Source organism: Microcaecilia unicolor, chromosome 3 (assembly GCF_901765095.1).
Source record: "Microcaecilia unicolor chromosome 3, aMicUni1.1, whole genome shotgun sequence".
In the NCBI taxonomy this organism is placed as follows: domain Eukaryota; kingdom Metazoa; phylum Chordata; class Amphibia; order Gymnophiona; family Siphonopidae; genus Microcaecilia; species Microcaecilia unicolor.
Window position 1 is genome coordinate 201,410,574 of NC_044033.1, and position 26,494 is coordinate 201,437,067.

At 45.1% G+C, this 26,494-nt stretch overlaps 1 protein-coding gene across 1 annotated transcript in view; it reads left to right on the top strand.

Moving 5' to 3' along the window:
* The first annotated feature begins 469 nt into the window (after positions 1–469).
* The window catches only part of LOC115466106 (cAMP-dependent protein kinase catalytic subunit alpha-like), a 66,918-nt gene continuing 40,893 nt past the window's right edge, over positions 470–26,494 (top strand). The window contains exons 1-2 of the mRNA XM_030197144.1: positions 470–1,206; positions 2,506–2,738. Coding sequence (XP_030053004.1) covers positions 2,534–2,738 — 205 coding nt within the window. The 5' untranslated portion in view covers positions 470–1,206; positions 2,506–2,533. The remainder of the gene's footprint in view (positions 1,207–2,505; positions 2,739–26,494) is intronic.

Sequence of the window (26,494 nt, forward strand, 5' to 3'; positions counted from 1 at the left end):
CAGGGTTCGAATCCCACTGACTTCTTTTTGTGACTTTGGGCAAGTCCCTCAATCCTCCATTGCCTTGTGAGCCCTCCTGGGATAAGAAGATACCTAAATGTAACTCTCCTTGTACTTCCGAGATGAATCCCAAATCCCCATTCTTTGTATGTGTGCTGTGAAAGCCTGTTAAGATGATAACCAGATGAGGGACCCCCCCCCCTCCCCTCCAGCCACCTTCCCTCACAATCTGAGGTCTTAGAGGTGTGCTGTTCAGCTGGGAAATCCCATGCAGAGAGGAGACTTGGTCTCTTGGGTTTATTGCAGCATTAGAAAGCCTGTGAAAGTACAACTGACAGCAGAAATGTGGAGCAGAGCACCAGGTGCCTTTAAGTGCATGGAGAAGCTGGCATCCCTCCCGTGTTCTCTCCCTCCCCCTCTCGCTCAGCCTGTTCCCATGAGGCACTTCTCTGAAAGCCTAGCTCAAGCAGTAAAAGCACCTGCACTTTCTCGCCCAGGATCGGCTGTTCCTCACACCTGAAACTTGCTCAGCTTCCCCAGCGCTGGCGAGTGCTGCCTGGGGATTTGCAGGCAGGCAGCAGCCCTCCTGGTAGCCGCCGCAGCTGCTTGCCTGCCAAAACAGCAGCTCTGCGCAGCAGAGGAACCGAAGGGCAGCCGGGCAGCGTGCTATGGTAGGAGGTGGGGAGAGAAAGCAGGGAGGCCTGCGCAGCCTTGCACGAGACAGATAAGACTTCTCTGTTAACACAAAGTAGGAGGGTAGGCTGGATCAAGGACAGCTGGGTGAAAGCGACTCGAAGCTAAGAACTCGAAATTCATCCTGCTGCTGCTGCTCCTCTGGCAGAGTCTGGACAACTGTAATGATGAACTGAGGTGATCTCTGAGAGCCCTGCGGTGTCCGATTTCCTTCTGGAGTTGCTCTGAAACCCTGGGATGTTCCTACAAGTATGCTTGTATTTCAAGGGTTGTTTGTTCCCAAATAAGATCCGCCTATGACTAGTCTCTACTGAGAGAAGAGGGATTTGCAGTCAAGGTCAAGTTTGGTTATCTGTTCCTTACCTCTTTCCTTCTGTCTGAAACATGCAGATGTTTGCTGCAGTTAACCGAGGCTCCTGATGAGGATGGATTAACTGGGTCCCTGCAGAAGAGAAAAAGGTGTGGGGTGGGGGACGCTGGCCAGCTGTTCCTCCTCCAGGTAACTTTAAACAGGTGATTGCTGATGTTTCTACACCCTTTCATGGTGGTGTAAGTTAACCCTGAGGAGACTTTGTTTTTTTTTTTTTTTTTGCAACCCGTGCATTTTAATTTGTGCTTCAAGTCTCGTTTAACAGCGTCTTCACTTCCCTTCTGGTTCGTCATCTTATGACAGTTCAGAAACTTTGTCACCCCCAAGCTCCCACCTTCCCAAGTTCGGATTTCCACCCACTGTCTGCAGCAGTAAACTTCGTTCTTCTCGCAAGCTGTTCCTTCCCAGAAAATGATCTTTCAAAGACTTCAGTTTGTCTTTGACCACCCTCTGCAACCTCCTTGTGATTAGATACTGCTTGTAACTTTAGCAAAGAAGCCCGTTGGGGAGGGAGGGGTCGTGTGAAAGGTAATACAGTACGTACGACACAGGAGATGCCAGACCAAGGCCAAAACTGGAGTTTCCACTGTGGAAAAAGTACCTAAAGGAAAAGATAAAGTCTCTTGTCTACCGAGCCAGCTAGAGAGCTCTATTTTAAGCTTCTTTGGTCCCCCGCCCATTGTTCTTGCAAGCCAGATCACTTCTTGCCTTTAATACTTTTATTAGTAAAAGCTGGACAGCTTGCACTCTCCAACTTGTGTTTCCTGGCGGCCTTCTTGACTTCATGCAGAGGGTCGGAGACAACCCAGGTTCTGGAACATTGAACCCTCAAATATCGATTTAATTCTACCCTTTCTTTCAAGGAGGTAGCCAAAGAAGAGAAGGCTCGCAGAAGGAACATTTTTGTATTTGTGGTGTGTGGTCTTTTTTTTTTTTTTTTTTCCCTTCTTAATAATGATCTCCCCCACTCCAAGCATGTACGAAATGCTGCGGAGCTCAGATAAAGGTTGTGGTCACTGCTGCTCAAATTGACACATGTGCTAGGATGGGTGGGGAGGGGGGTCTGTTGAGTACATTCTGCAGAAAACCCATAAATTGAAACCTGCTCTTTTTCACTACCATGGAGCAAACTGTTCTCTGCTTTCAGTTTGTGTGTGTTTTGGGGGGGGGGGGGGTGTTTCTTGAAAAAATACATTGTATCTTTAATTCTTTCTGAGGGCGTTTGTGGCCTTGTCTACGAGTGAATATATATATATATATATTTTTTTTTTTCCTTGGGATTTTTTCGGACTGGCTGTTTTTGGATTCATCCTGATGGCCAACGGCTGAAGAGAAGACCTTTCAAGTTGGCTCAAATTTTGCCTTATTTTTCCCGGTGAGGAGTTAAATATATTAAGGAATTTTTTTTGTTTTTGTTTTTGTTTGTTTTTTATTGCAATAAGAAAAGTGAGAGAGACGTGGTGGGAGAACATGAGCCATGGAATTGAGGTGACCAGCCAGAGTCCCAGTAAGAACAAAGGGTCAAAAATGACAGCCCTGCAGAAACTGGAAAACTTTGCTGTGCGGATCTTTCGGGGGCCCCGGAGCCCGGCCCCAACGGAAGGTGAAGCTGCAGGACCCCCAGGCATGGAACCAGTTTACGAATCTGAGCATCTTGCTGCCTGGAACAGAGAGAGTGAGTAACCTTTGCCAACATGTGTTTCCTCCCTAAATGATACCATCATCACTAGGGGGAGGGTCCTCCTTGGCTCTTAGTCATCTGTCAAATGCTAAGGGTTTTTTTTTTTTTTTTTTGAGCATTTTCTGTGTATGTGTTTGTGCCTTTGTTTCTAGGCCTCATCTTCTGGCTTAAATTGTACGAGCAACGTGGTAATTTGGAGAACATTTAGCCATTTTCTGCTGGACCTTTGAGTTCAATAGCGAGAGAATCCACTGCTCTCGTGGGATGTTCCACAACCCCATTAGTTCATGTCCTGCTTTGTGATGTCATAATGCCATTACCCACGATGCATAAATGAATCTAGCTGTTAGTCACAGGTGTGTTACCTCAAGTGCTGCAGGGGCATTCCAGGTGTAATAACTTGAAAGATTTTTGCTAATAACGATTTGGCAGGTTAAAAAAAAAAATGGTAATTGAAAAAGGCCGGAAGAATACTTCCATCCTTTTACCTTGCAGTCCTTCACTCTTCAATACCTCCCTCCTCATCCGTTCCCTTCTCTCTCTCCCACCCCCCCTTTATTGTTCTGTCTCTTCCTCTCCCCCCCCCCCCCCCCTTTTATTCTGTCTCTGTTAGGAATAGACAGCTCTTTCATAAGTAGTGGAATAAGATATATATTTCAGTGGGCTAACGTGAACGTGTATAAGGATAAGCTTTCTAAAACTAGGTATCGATATATGCAATGAACCTATTTGATAATTGAGGTTGCTTTTAAATTTTTTTGACAGTTTGTTGTATTTTCAGTTTATTTTTGTTATTAATTTTAACTTGTAGTGAACCTGTGAGGGGATACAGCGGTATATAAACAACATTGCCATTGACTTTGGACCTCAGTTTCACCACGGTGCTTATGTCAGTGCTGTGGAATCTCAAGAGACGGTCCAGATACTACCCCTCCTGTCCTGCTTCCTTTGCTGTATGGCCCATGCAGGCACAGTTCTGATTGCTGTGTGAGTGGGACAGGCGTGTAATTAAACTCTGGAATTCATTGCCAGAGAATGTAGTAAAAGCAGTTAGCTTAGCGGGGTTTAAAAAAGGTTTGGATGGCTTCATAAAGGAAAAGTTCATAGACTTATTTTTAAAATGGACTTCAATCCACTGCTTATATTTCTAGGATAAGCAGCATAAAATGTATCATTTTGGGATCTTGCCAGGTACTTGTGACCTGGATTGGCCACTGTTGGAAACAGGATGCTGGACTTGATGGACCTTTGGTCTATCCCAGTATGGCAATACTTTTGTACTTATGTGCTGTAACTCTGAATTCTCTTGGAAACATAAGAATAGCCATGCTGGATCAGACTGATAGCCCATATCCTGCTTCCAACAGTGGCCAAAAGTACCAGTCAGAATACCAAAGAGTAGCAAGATTCCATGTTACTGATGCCAGGGACAAACAGTGGCTTTCCCCAGGTGTGTGTTAATAGCAAGTTATAGACTTTTCCTCCAAGAATCTGTCCAAACCTTTTTTTAAGCCCAGATACTCTTGCTGCTTTTACCACATGCTCGGGCAATGAGCTGCAGAGAAGGCCTAGCCCCTGTTGTCAGCAGGATTCAAAGCTGCACAGAGGAGACCCAATGGATTTCGAGTCAATCACCTTAACCACTTAACCATGACAAACAAGATATAGTCACTGAAGTGTTGAACTACTGAGGTGGGAAGGGAGGAAATGGATGGAGGGAATAAATGAGAACAGAACCTGGGGAGAGAGTTTGGGAAGGAGGAATGGGAGAAGAGATTGTAAAGGAAGCGTCAGCAGATGGGCGGTGAGAGAGAAGCACATTTGGTTGGAATGGAATGGGTGGACATAAATCGCTTGTTTACTAATAGGGGGCATGCAATGAAGCTAGTAAATGTAAAACAAATCGGAGAAAATATTTCTTCACTCAAAATGTAATTAAACTCTGGAATTCATTGCCAAAGAATGTGGTAAAGCTGGTTAGCTTAGCAGAGTTTAAAAAAAGGTTTGGACGGCTTCCTAAACGAAAAGGCCATAGACCATTATTAAATCGGACTTGAGGAACATCCATTATTTCTGGGATAAGCAGTATAAAATGTGTTTTGTACTTTTTTGGGATCTTGCCAGGGATTTGTGACCTGGATTGGCCACTGTTGGAAACAGGATGCTGGGCTTGATGGATCTTTGGTCTATCACAGTATGGCAATACTTATATACTTATCTAGAGATGGCCAAAGTGGAGACTTGAGCCTCAAGTGCCAAGAGTCTGAATTAGCTGGTCAGACATGATCATGTTTTAAAAAAGGTTTGGCTAAGTTCCTAAAAGAAAAGTCCATAAGCTAGATGGAGTTAGGGAATATCCACTGCTTATTTCTAGGATAAGCAGCAGAAAATGTATTGTACTGTTTTGGGATCTTGCCAGGTACTTGTGACCTGGATTGGCCACTGTTGGAAACAGGATACTGGGCTTGATGGACCTTTGGTCTGTCCCAGTATGGCAACACTTAAGTACTTATGGAAGAGGCTGAAGTAACTGCACTGAAGTGAAAATGTATCTTCAAAGCATAAACATTTTTAAACAGACACAGTCTTGAACAATTATAATAAACAGAATTAACTTTATGCATATTGAATTTTTCAAAACTAGCCCCAGATTTTTGCAGGTCAGCCCCAACATCTCATCTGCTACCATTGCAACTGAATTTGTCTCCTCGCTGAGGTGCTTCATGGGCAGTGAGGGTCTTGATCATTCCCTTTCAGTTTTAGGGGACCACCCTTGTGTGTAGGATGGAAGGGTGGCTTCATGGGAACACTGTCAGAGCAGCTGTGAGAATCTGCTTCCTGTAGCTGAGGTGACTTTGAGTGAGATCTGTGACATAAGCGGAAGTGTACCTAAGGCCACAGTGTAAGTCCAGTTTTGACATAACCAAATCAGGAGAGCTTCTGACTAAATTGTTTTTAGATATAATGTCATTTTTGACAAAATGAAAATTGCTTAAACCTTCCTGGCTTCTGCCAACCATATGATTGGAAATATGCCTATAGACGAGTTTAACATTTCCTAAACCAATCTGCATTATCTCCAGCCCTAGAGTATGTATACTTTTTTTTGTTTTGTTTTTTAATGTATTTATGTAGTTGGGATTTATTTCCTGCTTTTATTAAGACATTCTCCCAAGATGGTTTACAGAAGGTACAGTTTACCATAAAATTTACAGTACATTACCAAATATAAATACACTCAGTGAGGTAAACTTGGAAGTGTCAAATTGAAACCTACTAATAGGACTAACATATCAAAAACATACTAACAGCACTGTAAAACAACCATATAATAGAAATATAATAAATGTCAGCAGGATAGAAATTTTACCACAATAGGCAACACAGAAGAACATTCATATAACATAGATATGATGCTCACAACTGTTGTACTGTACAAAGAAACATCTTGATTGACGGCCGAGTGGGCCAGCCCAGTTGAAATATAGAGACACTGGACGATGGGTAATACAGAGACGTTGGAATAAATAGATGGATGGTTAAACTGAAGGCAAATGATAAGTACAGTTGAATAAGAGATGAGGAAGTGGCCTAAGGTCCAGGTGCAGAGTGAGTGGATAGTCTGTCACCCTATGTATTAAAGCCTTGGGAGAAGAGCCAGGCTTTCATCTGCTTTCTCAAGTTAGACGTAGCCCCTCTGGGAGGAAGTTCCAATTGGTTGGGGCTGTTCCTGTGAAGGTTCGGTGGTGGGTAGCACATCCTGGGATCCTTTTGATGCTCCTTGTCCAAGTCTGTTAAAGCAGAGCAGTCCTTCCTTATTTCTTGGAAAAGCTGTACAGGGAAGCATGCATTTACACGTGTAATCCTATATTCTGTGAACTTAGCCGATTTAAACAGAGATACTGATCCGATCTGACGAAGAAGGGCAACCTTCGAAAGCTAATCAAGAAATGTATTAAGTTATGTCCAATAAAAAAGGTATCATCTTATTTTCTTTTCCATGTTTTATTTTGTTTGATTTCTATTGATAACCTTAAGAGTGGACTAACACAGCTACCACACTCCTCTACTAACAGAGATACTGTATTGGAGAATTAACCTACGTTTTGAAAGACACCAGTACAGAAGCAGGTTGGGGTGGATTCTTGGCTGTTGATTGGTTTTCAAGAGAGATCATGTACAATATTTCATGCAATGCAGATCCCTTGTAAGAAGCGGTGCTGTGAGGTGCAAACACCACCCCTCGTCTTCGAATTCAGACAGGAACTGTGCAGGTATTATCACAGAAGGAGCAGCTTAGAATTCAGAAGGACCTGCTGCTTTTTGACATCCTTCCCATTCCTGGACTGAGACATTCCCTGCCTCATAGGTTTGGCAGACTAAGGTTGCTAATCTCTGACACATGCATGGTGGTTATCTGGCCACACCTGAACAGGTAAAACAGTCAAAGCTGTGTTTTAGTTTACAAAAACAAACAAAAAAAAATTCAGGGGGTGTGTGTTAAAGAACAGAATAAAAGGTGAAATGGCTCAAAATATTTGTGTTCCCCCATCTTCTGTGCTGAGTATCGGATCTCCACGTCTGTGTGCTGGAGGGTATTTTGAGAGGAGTGAGGAAGTTTTGAAAAGCAAGGCGTGGATTTTGCAGCAACCACTTATGAAAATCGGAGGTGGCTTGTTCAAACCGGTTTCTGCACTTATGTAATGCCTGATTCTAATGCACACCACAGGTTGGGATCCCAGTTAAAATAACCCATCAAGCAGCCATTTCCAGGGTGGAAATTTGCAAAACAAAGGGAAAGACACATTGTCAATTTTTTTTTTTTACCCTTTTACAATTGGGTATTTCTAGGGGGTGGAAAAAGAGGGCATTTTTGATACTTCAAAGGGTTTACGGATACGCTGTACCAGATACCACTAACACAGTGGGAGGGTAAATGTATTTGAAAATCAAGGGGAACATTTTTACAGGGCCTGGGTGGGAATGGAGGGGGGGGGGGGGGTTATAGTTCAGTTTAATGAAGGAGCTTTTAATACTGCATGATCATATCATTACCTGCTGATTAGTTGACTGCTCAGGGATCTGTGAACATGAAATCAAGACTGGATTCTCAGGGCTGACCCTGGTAACTTAGCGGCAGGTACCGTGGGCTGGCCAGAAGTGGGGGAGGGGTTGGGGGAACAGAAGGAGTAACATAGTAAATGATGGCAAATAAAGACCTTACGGTCCATCCAGTCTTCCCAACAAGATAAACTCTTTTACATGGTATGTGATACTTATACCCGAGTTTGATTTGTCCTTTGCCATTCTCGGGGTACAGACCGTAGAAGTCTGCCCAGCACTCTTCTTGTACTAAGTTCTGAAGTCTGGACCATTGCTGAATGTCGACCCCTTGTGGGCTGGATGGTAGTGCATGTTAACTGGTTCCTGAGTTAGCTTCAGTTTTCTGCCTCCCCCTCCCCCAATCTGACTAGGGCAGGAATGGTTAGGCAGAATTGTGAAGCAGAAAATATTAGGGCAAAACTCCACAGAAATTATAAAGCGAGGATTCATGATAACCATTATCCAATAGAGCCCAGTTCCGGTTCAGCTAGAAGCTCAACAGAATAGGAGGGACACATCTAGATGGTGGGGCGTGGAGCAAAGGCTACACCCTAGGGCAGTGGTGTTCATACATTTTTAAGCTGGGTCCACTTTGGATTCTAATGAGCTGAAGGAGAGCTGCCAAATATCTTCCCGTGTGGTGCCATGGCACTGCTGACCAGTGTGTGTCAGACATCTATCCCCACCAGCCCACCTTCAGACCAGACTTCATTGGGGGGGGGGGGGGGGGGGGGGGGGGGTAACCTCAAGGTTGTGAGCAATTTCCAAATGTATTGTCTCTTGAGAAATGCCTTATTTTTAAAAAATGAGGTTCCCTCCCCCCCCCCCCCCCCCCCCCCAAATCAACTTTATTTTATTTATTTTCAACACTTGATATACCGCAGGTTCTTTCTGTCTTGAGGCTGGGTAGAGAGGAAAAAAAAACCCAGAAAGCCAACGGGGACCGCCCCAAAGGATTCCGGACGCTGCTATTGGCCTCCAGGCCTTGCTTTAAAGAACATTGCACTCGCTTAGGAGCAAGCATCTTTATCCTTAAACCTGTATTATCTAGGTCATTAGACTGTACTGGTGGCGTTCCTCCCCCCACCCCAAACACCTGTGGGGATAGTCTTAACTCTTGGCCAGTGTCCTAATGCTACAGGGAGGAACCGGGGTTGTTAGCTCTCAAACCTTTCTCTCAGTAGCAGAGCCTGCAAACAAAACAATGAAAATAAGCTCCTGGCATTCTTCTCCCTGTTTAAAATAGCCAGTAAAGCAGGGTCCTAAGCCAGGAGCCTCTGGAAGGTAGGAACCTGTATGCAGTAAAACGGCACATCTCGAGCGAAAGGTTTCAGATCTTGTTCATTGTAGGCGGATCTGGCTTTGCTGCTACTGCTACTACTACTACAAATCATTTCTATAGCGCTACCAGACGTACGCAGCGCTTCACAGTTGAACATGAAGAAAAGACAGTCCCTGCTCAAAAGAGCTTACAATCTAATGCTGGACTGTTTGCAGTTTTTAGAAGCTTTGAGGTTTCACCATGGTCTTTAGGGAAGGACTCCCATCAGGACCAAATTCTGGTGTCCTATTTCCACCGGCAGCCAGGTCAGAGCAGGGCAGGTGAGCCTCACTGTCTGCCGCCAGATAAATGGTCAGTTTCTGCTGACTGACGTGCAGTGAGGGAATCTGGTGAATAAAGGCCATTTTTCATTTTATGGGGGAGCTGCTGAATTCTGGAAGGTTTTTCCGGCAGAGGGCATGGAATCAGTGACCAAAGACACAATATTATTCCCATGTCAGAAGCAGGTCACTAGGAAGGCTTCTCTTGGGCCTGCTCCACCTGTTTCTCACTTTTACCATTTATTTTATTTATATTTTGCTCACACCTTTTTCAGTAGTAGCTCAAGGTGAGTTACGTTCAGGTACTCTGGATATTTCTCTGTCCCAGGAGGGCTCACAATCGAAGTTTGTACCTGAGGCAATGGAGGGTTAAGTGACTTGCCCAAGATCACAAGGAGCAGCAGCGGGATTTGAAGGGCCACATCTGGATTGCAAGACCAGTGCTCTAACCACTAGGCCACTCCTTCCCTGTTGCCCTTCCCTTCTGGCTTTGCACAGCCAAAAATTTTAAGCTTTTGGAAATGCAGGAACTTAAGAGCTACTTAATTCCTGGGTGGATCAAAATCACCGAAATGCATTTTGATTTGACTTTTTTGTTTGCAATTATTTTTTTTCTTAATTATACCTCGGTGATCTTGATGGATGTTAATCTGCTTTAAAGATGTCAATGCTTTAAGGATCTGCTGAGCTTGCCAGTGATGCTACAGCAGAGTGAATTTTCCCCTTGAAATTGTAATTACAGGGGTAGGGCACTGGGAAGCTACAGCTCTAGGGAATACTTGGGGGGGGGGGGGGGGGGAATAGCAGATTCTTGCTTTGTCCTGCTGCTTGGGTTTTTCTGCTCCTGTTTACATTTACAGGTCCAGAAAAAACTGCACTGATATTTCTTTCCCCTCAGTCCCCTCCCATATCAGTTGGGTTTTTTAAAAAATATTTTACTTCTTTTTAAAACCATGTTGTTTTCTCCTGTCTTTCAGAGCCAGCTTTTTGAGAAATCACAGCAGAGAGCATGAGTAAGGAACACTGGAGGGAAGGGATTCTGTTGAGATAGAGTGGAAGGGATTAATTACAATCTTAAGGCAAGAAGTAACGCTAGTATATTACCGTTCTGTTTGCATTTTTTTCAAATGCATTTTACATAATGACTATAGATGAAAATATATATACTGGCAGATTGTAGTCCTCTGGCTCTGTCTATATTAACCAGCGTCCCTAAGATTTCTGTGATTCTGTGGAACATGTTTAAAAGATTCTGCATAAAAACATGAGTTCATATTTCAAAAAAAACAAAACAATTTACATGTGTTGAGAAACTGCAGATGACACAAAAGGGCAGTTTCTGTGCCGTCCGGGGGGGGGGGGGGGGGGGGGGGGGGGGGCTGCCAATAGTCTGTTAAATTTATCTCAGGAAGTTTTACCTGGTAGACTGCTGGAGTGACTCCCTGGTTAAGAAATTGGCAGGCATCCTCCTTTTGAAAATGCTGCAGAATGAAATAGTTTGTCTGCAATAATAAACACCAAATTCCTATGGGTTTGGCAGTTAGATGAGCCTTCACTGAGAAGGCAGACCAGTCCTGATCACCTTAATGAGGTGCAAAACCCTTTTTGTTTGTGCAGGAGGTACAGATTGAACTTGGCACACAAGGCCCTGATACTCAAAAGTTAAACACGCTGAACTAGTGCCCGCATTTACCTGCACAGAATATTCAGAAGCCTGGAGCAAACGCGCGCACAGACAGAACAGCGCAAGTAACATAGAAATAAATAGTAGTAATAGTAGTAACATGCTAGTGTAGTCAGGCTCGTGAAAATGAAGTCGTTTTTGTATTCCCAATGCTAAGAAAAAAAAAAAAAGCACCCAAAACAAAACTTTCTTACTGCTGCAAAAAAACAATTGCCAGGTTGGAGCGGGCATTAGGGTGTTGGAAAAGAGGACTTCTTTCAAAATCTGCCTATTTTTGATTGCTTTTGACAGCAGAAGGAAGCCCATGCAAGCCCTTAAGCGCTGGTCGTGAGAAACAAATATGCTAACTAGCGTTGAGCATTAAGGCGTTCTGCGCTGTTCTAGCGGTATTTTTATGGCACTGTTTGGAACAGCGCTGGAGTTTTGAGCATCTGCGCCAAAAGGAGGCGAATGGCGGACTGGGAAAACAAGGTTCAAAATTAGTTGGGCTTTGGGACCGATGCAGTAAGCTTGCGAGCACGCCAGACGCAGACGTACACAATTGTGTGCTAGCGGGAGCTTGAGCTGCTCGCAGGTCTGAATATAAAAAGCAGTATCTGGCACACGATACGCCAATTATTTGCACACAGAATTGTGTTCCAAGATGTCTGCAGATGTGTGCCGGTACAGTTTTCTTCTGCTGAGACCCATGTTCAGCCTTTAGTGCAGATCCGCGTGCTCTCAACAGTCCAGCGCATCCGACACATTTCCCTTCAATTCTCTTTTTACCTGCGCTCTTCATGGAGGCCAGGAAAAGCTGTGGGTCCTATATGCTCGTAGCGAAAACAAGAAACTGGCGTCTACCACTAACTCCTTGGTGTTAAAACCTCAGCCCAGGGCCGCCGAGAGACTGGGCCGGGCCTGGGGCAAGACTGCCCCCGGGGCCCTGCCCTCACAGCCCCCCCCCCCCAAGGTTGCCGCCCCCGCTCCCCCCTCCATCCCCCTGAGGTTGCAGCTGCTCACCCCCCTCTGTCCGCCGCCCCCCCCCCCCCCCCCCGCATTGAAATCACAGCGCCTCTCACCTCCGTGTGAAAGCACTGCAGGCAGCAGCAGATCGCCTCCCTTCGGGCTTCCTTCCCTCCCTCGTCTAACATAAATTCCACGAGGGCGGGACAGTGAGGGAAGGAGGTCCGAAGGGAGGCGATCTGCGGCTGCCTGCAGCGCTTTCACACGGAGGTGAAAGGCGCTGTGATTTCAATACAGGGGGCCCGGCCCAGTGGCAGACGGTCGACGACGGAGGGCGGTGGGACTGCGGCGCCGGGCCCCCCTTGAAGGCCCAGGGAATTTTGTCCCCCCTGCCCCCCCCCCCTTGGCAGCCCTGCGCTCAGCCTTTAAGTCACCTGCGCAGAATAGCTAAACCTCATGTGCATTGTTTTAAATATGCTGCGCACAAAATTGTACATGAAGCTTTGCGCAGTTTTGTGCATTGGCCCATTTAATGATGTGGTTTGCAGTTACTTGCAATGTTAAACAACCTTGCATCGTTCTCTCACCCCCCTCCCCCCATTTAGAGAAGATGTGGTTAGATTTGACAGCGTTATACGCAAACCCTCTAATTCTGTGAATTGGTTATAGAATGGTACCTCTACAAGCCTAAGAATTATTTAATTGGTGATGCGTCAATTGACCTTATTGCCTGAGCTTGACCCTGTTCAATAAAGCGAACACGTAAATTGTCTAGTATGTAACTGCAAAAGGGGCGAGGCCATCTGTTCTAGTGCACCCTTTATAGAATATGAGGTTTCTCATACACCTGTGAGTGGTTGTGCATAAATACCGACTTACGCTATTCTATATTGGCAATTAATGCGCTTTAATTGTGCTTATAGAATTCACACTGACTTAGCAGATGCTCAAAAGTCCGGCACTGTTCTAAATGGCGCTGGAAAAATACCGCCACAACAGGATGGGGAAACATAGAAACATGACGGCAGGTAAAGGCCATATGACCCATCCACTCTGCCCATCCTCTGTAACCCCTAATTCTTCCTGTTCCTAAGCGATCCCACATGCTTATCCCATGCCTTTTTAAATTTTGGAACAGTCCTCGACTCCACTACCTCCACCGGGAGCCCATTCCACGCCTCCACCACCCTTTCTGTGAAATAATACTTCCTTAGGTTATTCCTAAGCCTATTCCCTCTTAACTTTGTCATATGCCCCCTCATTCCAGAGCTCTCCTTCATTTGAAAAAGGCTCTCTTCCTGTACATAAATGCCCTTGAGATATTTAAACGTTTCTATCATGTCTCCTCTCTCCCAGCGTATACTGTACATGTTGAGGTTCATAAGCCTGTCCCTATAATTTTTGCGTTTGAGACCGCTTACTAATTTCGTAGCCGCCCTCTGGACCGACTCCATCCTGTTTATATCGTTCCGTAGGTGTGGTCTCCAGAACTGCACGCAGTACTCCAAATGGGGCCTCACCAGAGACTTATACAACGGCACTATCACCTCCTTTTTCCTGCTGGTCATGCCTCTCTTTATGCACCCAAGCATCCTTCTGGCTTTGTCTGTCGCTTGTTCTACCTGTTTGGAAGCTTTAAGGTCATCAGACACAATCACTCCCAAGTCCCGCTCTTCCTTCGTACACTGAAGCACTTCACCCCCTATACTGTACCGTTCCCTTGGTACATTAGAAGTTTTCTAATGTTCAACGCTAATGACGTACAAATTTAGGCGTGCTGTTAGCGGTGAGCATTAGAGACTTCTGCAGGAGAATTGTGCCTGGGCACGCGTTCAAGCCAGAAACGCCAGAGGGGGAGGAGGAAGAAGGCAGCGTCTCCTGGCCGGCGGAAAGGAGGAGTGCCTGGCCAGTGCTTTGTGGTCTTTACTTACACATTCTACTCTTAGAAATCAGCATAGCTACTGCATGCATTACAGGGAAAGCATGAAAATTCCCACATACTGGTAGAAATAATGTACCCTAGAGGCATGCCGCTTGTCACCTGAAAGTGGCAGCCTAATTCCCAGGTGAGCTTGTTGTGCATGTCTCTTTAGTTCCTCCCCTGGTTTCTGTTGTACTTCAACTCCCTTGCAAAAGGAATCTTCTCTTGATCAACCCTAATGCCAGCTTCTGTGTTAGGAGCGCTCTTAAGGGCGCCGTTCTCGGCGCATCATGGGAGTGACCGCAGAGGTAGAGGCCTCTCAATATTCTGCAGGAGCAAATGCAGGGACTGGTCTGACACTAATGGTCTCTAGTGCCTGCATTTGCGTGTGAGCATCAGGGCCTTAGTGCATGAAAGTTTTTGCACCTGTCTTCAGGCAACCTTTCCGGAAATGACCCCATATAGAGTAAAGTAGCTCTATTTGTAGGGTAGTCAATAGCTAATTAGTTAAAAAAAAATTTCTTTGATGCAAATGAAGTGTATGGGCATACTTTAAACAGCGGAGGCTCCTCGTTTTATTGGCTACAAAATTGGATTTCTGGCTTGTGTAGTCAACTTGGGGGGGGGGGGAGTTACGCCTTTTTATTTTACCTTTATTTTAATCGGGTTTCCAGGTTGAATAGGGCTTCAGTTGATAGTGGAGGGTTAGTTTTCAGTCACCTTCAGAGATTCACTCTCCATATAGCTGCAACTGGCATTGGGGATTTTGTTTTGAGAGGGAGGAGGAAGCAGGTACCTGGTTGGAAGAACAATTATTTAAATTCAGTATTGATCCCATCATCCTGGAAAAATGTTGGTCAGACACAAGGGAGACGCAAAGATTTTGTACGTGATGTTTTATTAGAGATAAGACGACACAGCAGCTGTGTTTTGGCGCATAGGCGCCTGCGTCAGGAGTCTGAGAGCACATCTGAGTCGTCCAATGCGGCAAATGGGCAAACAGCTGCTGTGTTGAGTCTTTTGGTATATCTCTAATAAAACATCACGTACAGAATCTTTGCATCTCCCTTGTGTCTTTTTGGAAGAGCCTAACTACCCCACTCTTTGGTCTTTGTGCATTACGGTCATAGGAATAAATGTTCCTCCACGTCCCCTACCTCATGGTTGATTCTTCCCAAAATGTTGGTCAAGCCAGGCCTAGGGTTTTCTGGGTAGATTCTCCTGGCCTAGATTCCACAATCCCATATCAAGAAGGGACCTTATCATTCTGTTTGTTTATTTTTTGAGGAGGGCGAAATAAAATCCAGAATCTGATATAATTATCCCCACTTGTTCCAGGAGCAGTTTAGAAAGGTCCTGATTTGATGACATGTCCAAGCTTTCATTGGCCTTTTACTACAGATGCGACCCATCTCTGCAGTCTCAGAAGCTTGTGTATCTTGCAATGTTTAATAAGGGCAGCCACCGTCTGCTTAGAACCCTGCTTTCCCTTAGGGCTGACATGGAATTCTGAAACAGTCAGAGCTTTACTTAGACAATGTGGCAATTATCTGGAAAAGCGTTACAACATGCACAAGCCTTCAGAACTCGCAAGTTCGCTTCTCGGATGCCAAATACCGGAGGGATGTCCATTGTTCATAATAAGTTTTGCAACTTCTGTTGCAGCAGAAGCGGTAAACGGAGCATTGAAAAGCTGATGGTAGGTATCAGGGTAGCACAGTAGTAACATCAGCATGAGCTGAGATGCACATATTTTTAGTGCAGGAGCTGTGCAGTAGTGGATTGCAGAGCTGGTGGGAAGTGGGGCTAGTGCTGGGCAGACTTCTACAGTCTGTGCCCTGAAAATGGCAGATACAAATCAAAGTCAGGTATACACATAAAGTAGCACATATGAGTTTATCTTGTTGGGCAGACTGGATGGACCGTGCAGGTCTTTCTCTGCCGTCATCTACTATGTTACTATGTTCCTTCCACTGTCAGGGAGGGGGGTGTCAATTTCTGGAAGAAGGCAGGAAGGCTGGGGTGCCCTGCTTCCATTACCCACATCCTGCAAGAAACCCCAGGTGGAGGCAAGTTTATCCTGTTCAAGGTGTAAAGAATGGCAGGGCCTAAAACACCAGATTCTGCCCAACCAATTAGGGTGGTAGCTTTTTTTTTTGGGGGGGGGGGGGCAGCAAAACAATACATCCTGACAGCCAGACCAACTCTTAAGAACCATCAGCTTCTACCTTATGTGCAGAACAAAGTTTAATATAGCCTTGTCCAGTTAACTGTTTTTATATAGTTGTAGGATAATCATGATTTTAGAGTTTATCAACATCTTGGAGGGGAAGCAGATAGGTTCTTAATGGCCCTTTCAGCCTTGCCTTCTGTCATTTTGTCACATTGAGTGGGAATGTACATAGTTCTTTCTTCTGATGTTTTCCACTAGGTGAATAGAAACATGTGCTGCCCTAAAATTCATCACCTGTCACTGACCAGAGCTGAAAAGGAGAGAAGAATGGGAGAGGAAAAAAAGCAGGACAACAGCACAGGCAAAATAATTCCACCCTTGGCTCCTAAAACTTTTGACTGATGCCTCAGCCAGGAGTTCATCTAGCCCTTTGCAATCCTTGAGGGCCACCAATGGATCAGGTTTTCAGGATATCCTTAATGAATATGCATGAAGGAGATTTACACACCTAATACCAACAATGTATGCAAATCTTCATGCATACTCACTAGAGATGATTTGGTAGCCCTCGCGAACTGGGTGCTGAAGGCTAAGGATCTAACCCCAAGGCCCAGTGGTTCCCAAACTTTGTCCTGGAGGGATCCCAGCCAGTCAGGTTTTCAGGATATCTGCAATGAATATTCATGTGATTGATTTGCATGCACTGCTTCCACTGCACATACATTTCTCTCATTTGTATTCCACCCCCACCCTCCGGATTATATATAGTGTGACCAGAGCTGTGCATGCAACTTAGTTATCTTAAGCCAGTGCCGATAATTGCCACTTAAGCAATTGATACTAACTGGCATTAATTAGAATTTACGTGCACAACTTGCTAAGCCTATTCTGTAAAGTCATGTGCATAAATTCTGCATCTTTAGAATTGAAAAGGGGGCGTGGCTGTGCCTAACTTTAGGCATAGTTTCTAGAATATGCCTATATGTTTTTTTTGTTTGTTTGTTTGTTTGTTTTGCACCATCCTATATAGAATCTAGTCCTCGGTGTGGATATCCAGAAACCCAGGACTGGCTGGTGTTCTCCCAGGACAAATTGGGGAATCACTCTGCTACAGACAAAATGTACTTTGTGATGAGGATGGATGTAGATGAGGGTGTGAACCTGCTGCTTGCTGGATAATATTCCTTAGTCACTCCATCCAGTCCCTCCAAGCATTCCCATCTGCACCGCTGAGGATGTCCCAGCTATAGCAACTTGTCTGCTTGTAGGGTATCGCTGCTTGTCCAGGCTGTGTTTTTGTCTTTCTTTCTGCTTTGACTTCAGCCAACCTAAGCAAATGAGCAGAGAGGTGTCCATAGTTAATCCCAACTCCCAAATGTCCTGCCTGCCAGGGCTTTATTATACACTGAATGGCTATCAAAACTAGCAAGGCTGTTGCAGTTTCTGTGGAACATAGAGGGTAATCAATAGAAATAGAATAAAATAAAACATAGAAAAGAAAACAAGATAATACCTTTTTTATTGGATTAACTGAATACATTTTTTGATTAGCTTTCAAAGGTAGCCCTTCTACGTCAGATCAAAAATAAGCAAATTTTGATAAGTAACAGCATATATAAGTGAAACATCAAAGTATGTCAGTGACAGTCTGAAAGGATGAGGGAGGGGTGGGTTAGGTGAGAAACAGAGAGGGCTGAGAGGATGAGGGAGATATGCATGGTGATCAGAGGGTGACAGAGCAGTGAAATTTCATGGTTTATAATGGGCTAGAAAACCCAGATATTTAAGTCCTGTCTGGTGGGTGTCAAAATATTTAATCATTTTGACTTCAAAAGTCTTGCGTTCCTGTATTGTTTTAAAGTTTCTTTAGAGGGTGAAAGCAAGATGAGATGAGAGAGAGGACAGTGGAGATAAACGGAGCATTTGAGCAATTTGGATGTGGAAGGAAGGAGGAGAGGGGGTGGAGAAATAGGGCAAGTAGGGTCCATTAGAAGAAGTTGTGTGGTTTGGGTTTTTTTTTTTACACGGGGGGGGGGGGGGGGGGTATGATGACAGCATGTTTTTGAAGGAACGGAATGGTCGCAGTGGCAAACGTGACAGATGACGAGGAAAATTTCAAAGGGGGAAAACTGAGGGGCTGAGTGGGAAAGGGGTCAAGAGGAGCTAGTAGTGAATTTGGAGGAGAGAAGAGGCAATTTTCTCCTCTGTGGGTTCAGAGAAGGAGGACAGCGTGGAAGTTGAACATGGAGCCCTTGGACAATTTCAAAATACAAAATATTAGAAAAATCATAATCAGACTTGCATCATATCCAAAATAACATAATAAATCCAAGGAAATCGAAAGATTAGAATATAGTGTTAGCTCACAATTATGGGGAAAGAAGCTATAGACAGGAATAAATCGGATAAGAAATAATTCACAAGAAAACTAAAGATATGGATGAGGTTGAGCCAGAAGTAAATGTACTAAGGAGCGTATGATCATTGAGATGCTCTAGAGTCCATTTCAGACCTACAAGAAACAAATGCTGAGGTCTGTGAAGGCTCAAAAAAGATATATCGAAGTCCTTGCAGAGTAAGAACACATTTATAAGAGTACCGCAGTATAAAGGAAGCCCCCATTTACAACACCTGAGGCCTCGGTAATAGAAATAGTTTCCTCTTCTTTTGAGTAGCCCGGGATACATCAGGAAACATAGAAATCTTGCAGTTTATAAATAAAACTTCTCTGTTAGAGAATGGTTCATGCAACTATTTTTCATTCTGAATCCAAGGCTGACTATACTAATAAAGTTGTCAGTTTCACCACCTCAACATCCGATTTCTCAGGGAAATAAGGTGTTTTTTTTGTTACATTTGTACCCCGCGCTTTCCCACTCACCTGTGGCAATGGAGGGTTAAGTGACTTGCCCAGAGTCACAAGGAGCTGCCTGTGCCTGAAGTGGGAATCGAACTCAGTTCCCCAGGACCAAAGTCCACCACCCTAACCACTAGGCCACTCCTCCACTGTCCATAGAAACTCCAGATGGTTGAGGGTTTTAAGATATTTTCTTTTTAGCACTTGGCAAGTAATAAACCTCGAAGCATGGAGGGATAGAGGTCATTGGAACTTTCAAACGGTCAAGGAGGTGGCTCTTAAACATATCACTAGCAGAAATAGAAAAAAAACATTTGGAAAGTTGATCAGGTGTAAATTTGAACGCCTAACCATATTTTCCAAGGATTCCACCTTGTTTCTCAATGTTTTTCTTCTGTATTTCCCTATGCTTTTCTAAAGTCCGCAGTTCCCCTTCAAAAGCATCTACTAAATCATAGACTTTCGTCTTCATCTCTGATGACTCACACCGCACAGATTCCAACACAGAGGAGAATTTCACCATTTGATTACTCGATCAATCTTAAGGCTGAAATAGCCTCCCAAATAGTCTCTAAACTGAACACCTCTGGTCGACGCAAAGGAGCCACCTCTACTCCAACAGACTGAATAGTACTCAGTCATTCCAGTGTCAGGTCCCCGCGGGTCTTCCAATGGCTTTTCAGTGGCTTTAAACTCAGCTTCCTTGAGAATAACTCCCAGCAAAGGCACATAATCGTCCTACAAGCCTCCAGCAGGAGAATGTTCCACTCCTACACGGCTCTGCGACAAGCCTTCGAAAAGGAAACGCCGGCGGTTGTGGGGTGCTCCAATCTTAAGGAGAAAGAGTGACATCTTTTGAGTGGGGTCAGCTGACTCGTCATGGGCTGCCTCCAGCCGACTCGCTCACCAAAGCTGCGCCTCCAGACTCTCAAACCACAAAGGAGTCCATCAGCCCTGAAGTTAACCGGGTCTTAGCCCTTCGTTTCACCATCAAAATTCAGTAACAGAGGGATGGCGTCTACTGGATCACCTCAAACCACCATCTCCACAACACTCCTCCCCGAGCTGTTGGCTCTGATGGGCTATTAATTTCAATGGTCTTCATTTGTTTTAGAAGTGTACTATGTGGTTAGCCTGAGCCTGGGTTTTGCTCTTTTAATGTCTGCATGTGGCATAAGGCACTGAGTTCCACAGACTCTGTATTTGCGTAGTATCGACTTTGTATTTTTATTTCTTTACAGTGTGCCATTTGAAATACAGTCAAATGTTTTTGGATTATGGTTGTAGATGTGTTTCTGCTGCCCTCGAATAGTGAGATTGGATACAAAGGGAACCCATACACTAACACATTATGTTCTAGCTACCTTTGGGAGAATGTGTGTGTCCTTTGATACGGCCCAGTGTTCCAAATGGTTTGAGTAGAAGGCATGAGCAGCCCTCTGACAGAGGCAAAAAAATACATTTGGTCCTTCTTTGCATTCCCTAGATGATTGGTTTAGCCAAAGCACAGAGGGTAAAGGAACTTGCCCCTGAGGTGTTGTATGGTGTCAGAAGCAGAGCTGGGAGTTGGAACTGAAGCACGACTTTCACAATACTGCAGAGAAAAGCATCCTAGCTGGGTTTTGAACCCTGGCTGCACACATCCACTGGTGGGTGCCCTGCTGGTGGGTGCCCCTGGAAGAGAAAACATTCTTAAGCTGAGAGCATCAAAAATAATACATACATTTCTCTGATTAGAGCAGTAAGCCGAAGTGCCAAGGAAGAATGTGGAATGGGGCCAAGAGAGAAATGTGGCAATATAACATCCCCCAGAGCTACAAGGTCTGTTAACACAAACACCCTCCGATGAGGTTTCTAGCTAAAGGTACAGTTACAGGGTGTTTCTGCATTTCAGCCCAAATTAGTTTTGTCCAGCCCCACCAGGTTGATTTGTAGTTTGTCAACCCATCTTAATAATAATCCCTTCAGAACATGGAAAATGCACTCCTTCCAACCGCCAAAGCATCAGAATCTGATCTGACTCTCTTTTTCCAATTATGGTATAAACGTTGGCCTGACTTCGGTTCACAGTGGCTGAGGGTCTATTTACTTTAACAAGGGTTGAAATATTCCTGCGTTTACAGCTTTGAAATTCAGATGTCCTCCACAAATTAAGAAGTGAGGGAGGAGCGAGAGCCGACCGTCGCACAAGGTTCTGGATCGTGTGGATTTCTGACTGTGTGACGGCACAGCCTACCGCGGTGGCCACGTTAAGGATGGATGAAGGTGCCGGCTGCTGGACACAGCCATGGACCACTTTGAGATTTTTTTTTCCTATTTTTATTACAGATGGAGATAGTGTAACCCTCGCGCTTGTGCAGTATTTTAACTCTCTTTTACGTTTAACCTTAAGGGGTAAACTCAATAGAGGTTGCTAAAAGGCATGAAAAAACGAGGCATTAATATCATATTCTGTAATGGCAGACTTAAGTAAATGGTGGCATTTGAATACGATTATTCTGTAAAGTGTGCACGAGGTTAGTCAGAACGTCCCTGATGCACCTATTCCCACGGTAACACCTCTTTTGCAGTTGCATGTGAAAGAAGTTAGGCGCGCTGTTTAAGGTGGGGTGATTTACACATTCAGCAGTTATTAGTACTTATCTCCAATTAAGTGCCAGTGTAGTGCTAATAAGCTAATTGTTACATGTATAACTGAGCCTATTCTCTGAGTGGATAATTGTGTACCTAACTTTAGAATTTGGGAAAGGGGAATGGGGCTTGATATATCGCCTTTCTGAGGTTTTTGCAACTACATTCAAAGCGGTTTACATATATTCAGGTACTTATTTTTGTACCAGGGGCAATGGAGGGTTAAGTGACTTGCCCAGAGTCACAAGGAGCTGCAGTGGGAATTGAACCCAGTTCCCCAGAATCAGAGTCTGCTGCACTAACCACTAGGCTACTCCTAACATTCCATGTACAAGCCTGCCCTTGCAAATCAGCAATGTGGCCGTGCAGGCTTCTGTTTCTGTGAGCCTGTCAGACTCACAGAAACAGAAGCCTGCGCAGCTGCGTTGCTGATCTGCATTCCATGTAGAATCTCCAATAGTAGCAACATAATCTCCAATAGTAGCAACATAATCTCCAATAGTAGCAACATTCCATGTAGAATCTCCAATAGTAGCAACATAATCTCCAATAGTAGCAACATTCCATGCAGAATCTCAAATAGGGAAGGGGAAATGGGACTTCATATACCGCCTTTCTGAGGTTTTTGCAACTACATTCAAAGTGGTTTACATATATTCAGGTACATATTTTGTACCAGGGACAATGGGAGGGTTAAGTGACTTGTCCAGAGTCACAAGGAGCTGCAGTGGGAATCGAACTCTGTTCCCCAGGATCATAGTCCACTGCACTAACCACTAGGCTACTCCTCGAGTAAGCATCTAGGAATTAGGTCCTAAGTGAGCCTTTGGACCATTTATCCACAGACCCCCCTCCTCCTCCTCCTTCTCCCACCAAGTAAACTCTGGAATACGAGGCACTGACTGACTATAATAATTTTGGCACTGACTGACTATAATAATTTTTGCTCGGGAACTTCCTCCATTGAGTTTCCAGTCCAGTAAAATTTTGCCACAGCTGGACCTTTAAATTCCCGGGGTTTTGCCCCTTTCATTTCCTCTCCTAGTTGAACCTAGTACACCAACAGTCTGTATCTTAAGCTGGAGTACTGAGTCTGCCTATGGAGGCCATGCAGAGGTTGTAATACAGAGAGAGAGGCTATTGGAACAGAAACCAGAGAAGATGAGACTTTATATCATAAAGAACAGAGGAGACAGACAAATGCCTCGAAGCAATATTCTTCGGTGAAAAGGACATTTCAGAACACAGTCGTCATGTTTGAATGTCATTGTCTAGTATTGTCTTATTTGGCTCACTCTGTGTGTTTTATTGTTAGCCGCTTAGCATGATGAAAGTGCGGGCTATAAATATATTAAACAAATGTGAATCACCAAGGGGGGTGGATACAGGAGTATCGTTTAGAAAATATTTTTTCACAGAAAGGGTGATGGATTTGTGAACAGCATCTCATGGCAAGCAGTAGAAACGTGACAGCCTGGGATAAGCACAGAGGATCCCTGGTCAGGAAAGATTGAAAGGGAAGAGAGACCATCTAGGCCTTACGAATTGTTACTTGGTGTATATTGGGGTCCATTAGACCCATTTAGTCTGTCTGCCATTTGCATTCTCTGTTTCCTCTAGCATAGGGATGGGCAACCTTGATCCTCGAGGGCCACAACCCAGTTGGGTTTTCAGGATTTGCCCAATGAATATGCACGAGATCTATTTGTATCAGGGGCGTAGCCAGACCTCAGCGGGAGGGTGGTCCAGAGCCCAAGGTGGGGGGGGGGGGCACATTTTAGCCGGCCTCCCCCCGCCAGCCGAAGCCTTCAGCGCTGGTCTCTGGCGCGTTCGCTGATTTGTGCTGCTGTCTTCTTCAGTCCTGACGTCCTGCACGTTCCTTAAAGTGAAACTGAGCATGCTAGCGCGCTGTGTTTGCTGATCTGTGCTTTCTTCCTCCTAACGTCCTGCGGTGCGCCTGCACGGTCCTTAAAGTGAAACTGAGCATGCTCAGTTTCACTTTAAGGAATGTGCAGAATGTCAGGATTCAAGAAGACAGCAGCACAGATCAGCGAACACGCCGGAGACTGGCCCTGAAGAAGGCTTTGGCTGACGGGGGGGGGGGGGGTTGGAGACCCCCGCCAGCAAAACTAGGGGCCAGGACTAAATCTGTGGGGGCCCATGCCCCGTGGCCCCACCTAGCTACACCCCTGATTTGTATACAGTGGCGATAGCCTGAAATCCCGATTGGGTTGCAGCCCTCGTGGACCGTGGTTGCCCACCCCTACACTGGCAGGACGCGAAGATGCAGTTGACCCTGCTAGTAGGTGGTGGTATTGAATCCATGATGACACTCTTTCCTTCGGCTCTGGACAGTGCTTCCATTGCCTCCCCTGGCTCCTACTGACCATGCAGCACTGCTGCCAAGCCATCAGCCTGTCCTGCGTGCTCAATACGTTTGGTTTGGAGGAAGAGGAGCTTGTAGGTTAAAAGAGCTGGAAGAGCTTTTTGTTTGTGGCTTTGTTTTGCTTTGCTTTTGTTTTATATATTTTCATGGGCCAATGTCCAAGGAGAATGGCCTCCCGGTGGAGGTGGTGGAATCGAGGACTGTTCAGAATTTAAAAAGGCATGGGATAAGCATGTGGGATCGCATCGCTTAGGAACAGGTAGAATTGGGGGTTACAGAGGATGGGTAGACTGGATGGGTCATATGGCCTTTATCTGCCATCATGTTTCTATGTTTCAAATGTGCCGTATACAACAGTGACATGTCTCTTTGTGTTTGTAGATAAATAGATAATCATTTTATTTTTTTATTTACTTATGATAAGACATGTTGGGGCACTGATCCCTCTGAGCTGAGTGGGTGTCCTCCAACTGCATTGTTACCAGTAGGTGGCAGTGCTTCAATATTGTGATTTCAGTCACTAGGGACAGGCAGGTTCTGGAGTCCTGCAGAGCTTGCCTGCGCCTCATTATTGAAAATGTGATAGTGAAACAGCACCCCCTACTGGTAGGACTGTAGGTAGAGGACTCCTCAGGTTGGAGGGAATAGTGATTGGGGACGATTCTGTAAAGGGTGCTAAAAATTAGGCATCCAAAATCTGTATGCAAGGAAAATGTTATATAAAGGTATCTGCGCTCCCAAATTCTGTTACAGAGTCTGAGTTAGCATTTGGGTGCCAACGTTTAACACTATGTAAAAGGCAGATGTAAACAGCGCCTAAATGTACGCAGTTTACAGTATTCTATTAGTGTGGCATCTTAGGCGCAGGGTTGGCTTATAGTTAGGTCAGGTGAGGCTCTGGCCTAGGTTGCAGACACTTTAGGGTACCAAAATACCCACCCAGCCTCTAACGTTGCCTGGTCAACAAGTTAAGCCTTTTCTTCCCTTCTCCCACCTCGGTCCAGTCTGTCACCTTCTCTCTTTCCCTCTCCCCCCCCCCCCCCCCCCCCCCCCCCCCCCCCAGTTCTGGCATTGCTCCTTCAGCTCTCTCCCCTGCGGTCCTGTAGGGGAGGTGGAAATAGAAATGCCAAACCCAGGGGAGGAGGGAGGGAGGGGGTGCCGAAGAGTGGCCTTGTGGTTAGGGTGGTGGACTTTGGTCCTGAGGAACTGAGTTCAATTCCCACTTCAGGCACAGGCAGCTCCTTGTGACTCTGGGCAAGTCACTTAACCCTCCATTGCCCCATGTAAGCCGCATTGAGCCTGCCATGAGTGGGAAAGAGCGGGGTACAAATGTAACAAACAAAAAAAAAAGGGGGAGCACTGCCAAAGCAAGTTGGTTCAGGGCATCACTATCCTTTGAGCTGGCCCTGCTTAGGTGTTAATTTATAGAATATTATCTAAGTTCAATTAGGTGCCTAACTGTCGTGTACCCCCATTTGAATGCCTAACTTGCGCACTATATAGAATTAAGATGATTAGTTGCCACATCCTGTGTAATCTTCAGCAAGGTTTTCTTGGGTTCAACAGAAGTTATAACCTGTCAGCTTGATATTCAGAGCTACTTATTTGGGCAGCAGCACCTCCTATCCCAACAAGTGCTGCTGAGGGATCAGCCCTAGATAATGCTGCAGAAGATCTGAATAGTACCTTTAAAAATCATCAGAGACCGCCCCGGAGGCTGGAAACCATTCCTAATCTTTTGGTAGTTCAAGCTATGCTTTCCTGAACAAAGAAGGCCTAACTTGCATGCTGGGGTAAGACTGCAACTGGTAAACTAGGAGAAGTAGGATAACTCCATCTGACATGCTTTTTTTGTGTGTTTCCGACAGCCTTAAGCTCATTTTTAGGTTGGGCAAATAAAATGCATCACAGTCAGTTGTGAGAAATTCAGCAGTTTCCAGAATCAGGATGGCTGCTCGTTCTCTACAGTTCGCTTTATGGGAAAAGGACAGGCCATTCAAGAGGTTTCCACAACAATTTAAACTACGGAGAGAGTCGCCAAAGAGATCCAGAGAATTTCTTTCCCGCGGAGAGATGTTGAGGAAATGGTGCACATCTGAATATGAACCGTAATGGTTATTTTTCTCTAGGCATCGTGTGAAGGAAACCTGAATGCCTGTCTGAATAAATGAGAGCTCTGCTCCCAGTTATGTCCCAGTGGGAAACTGGTTTACCAGCAAGGAAGTACTTGCATGCTAGCAAAGCCACAGGGCTCCTAGCGGACTTCCTGCTTCTTGAAGAGGGAGGTGGAGGGTATGCTTAAGGATCACTTCCACCTTTTTCTGACTGCTCAATCTCTCACCAAAACAAAGAGAGGAAGCTATGAACCGAATCAAACGAGCAAGGTAAATGGAAGCGATTGGAAATGAATCAGAGAGCTTAACATTGTTTATGCATTTGCTTATCATT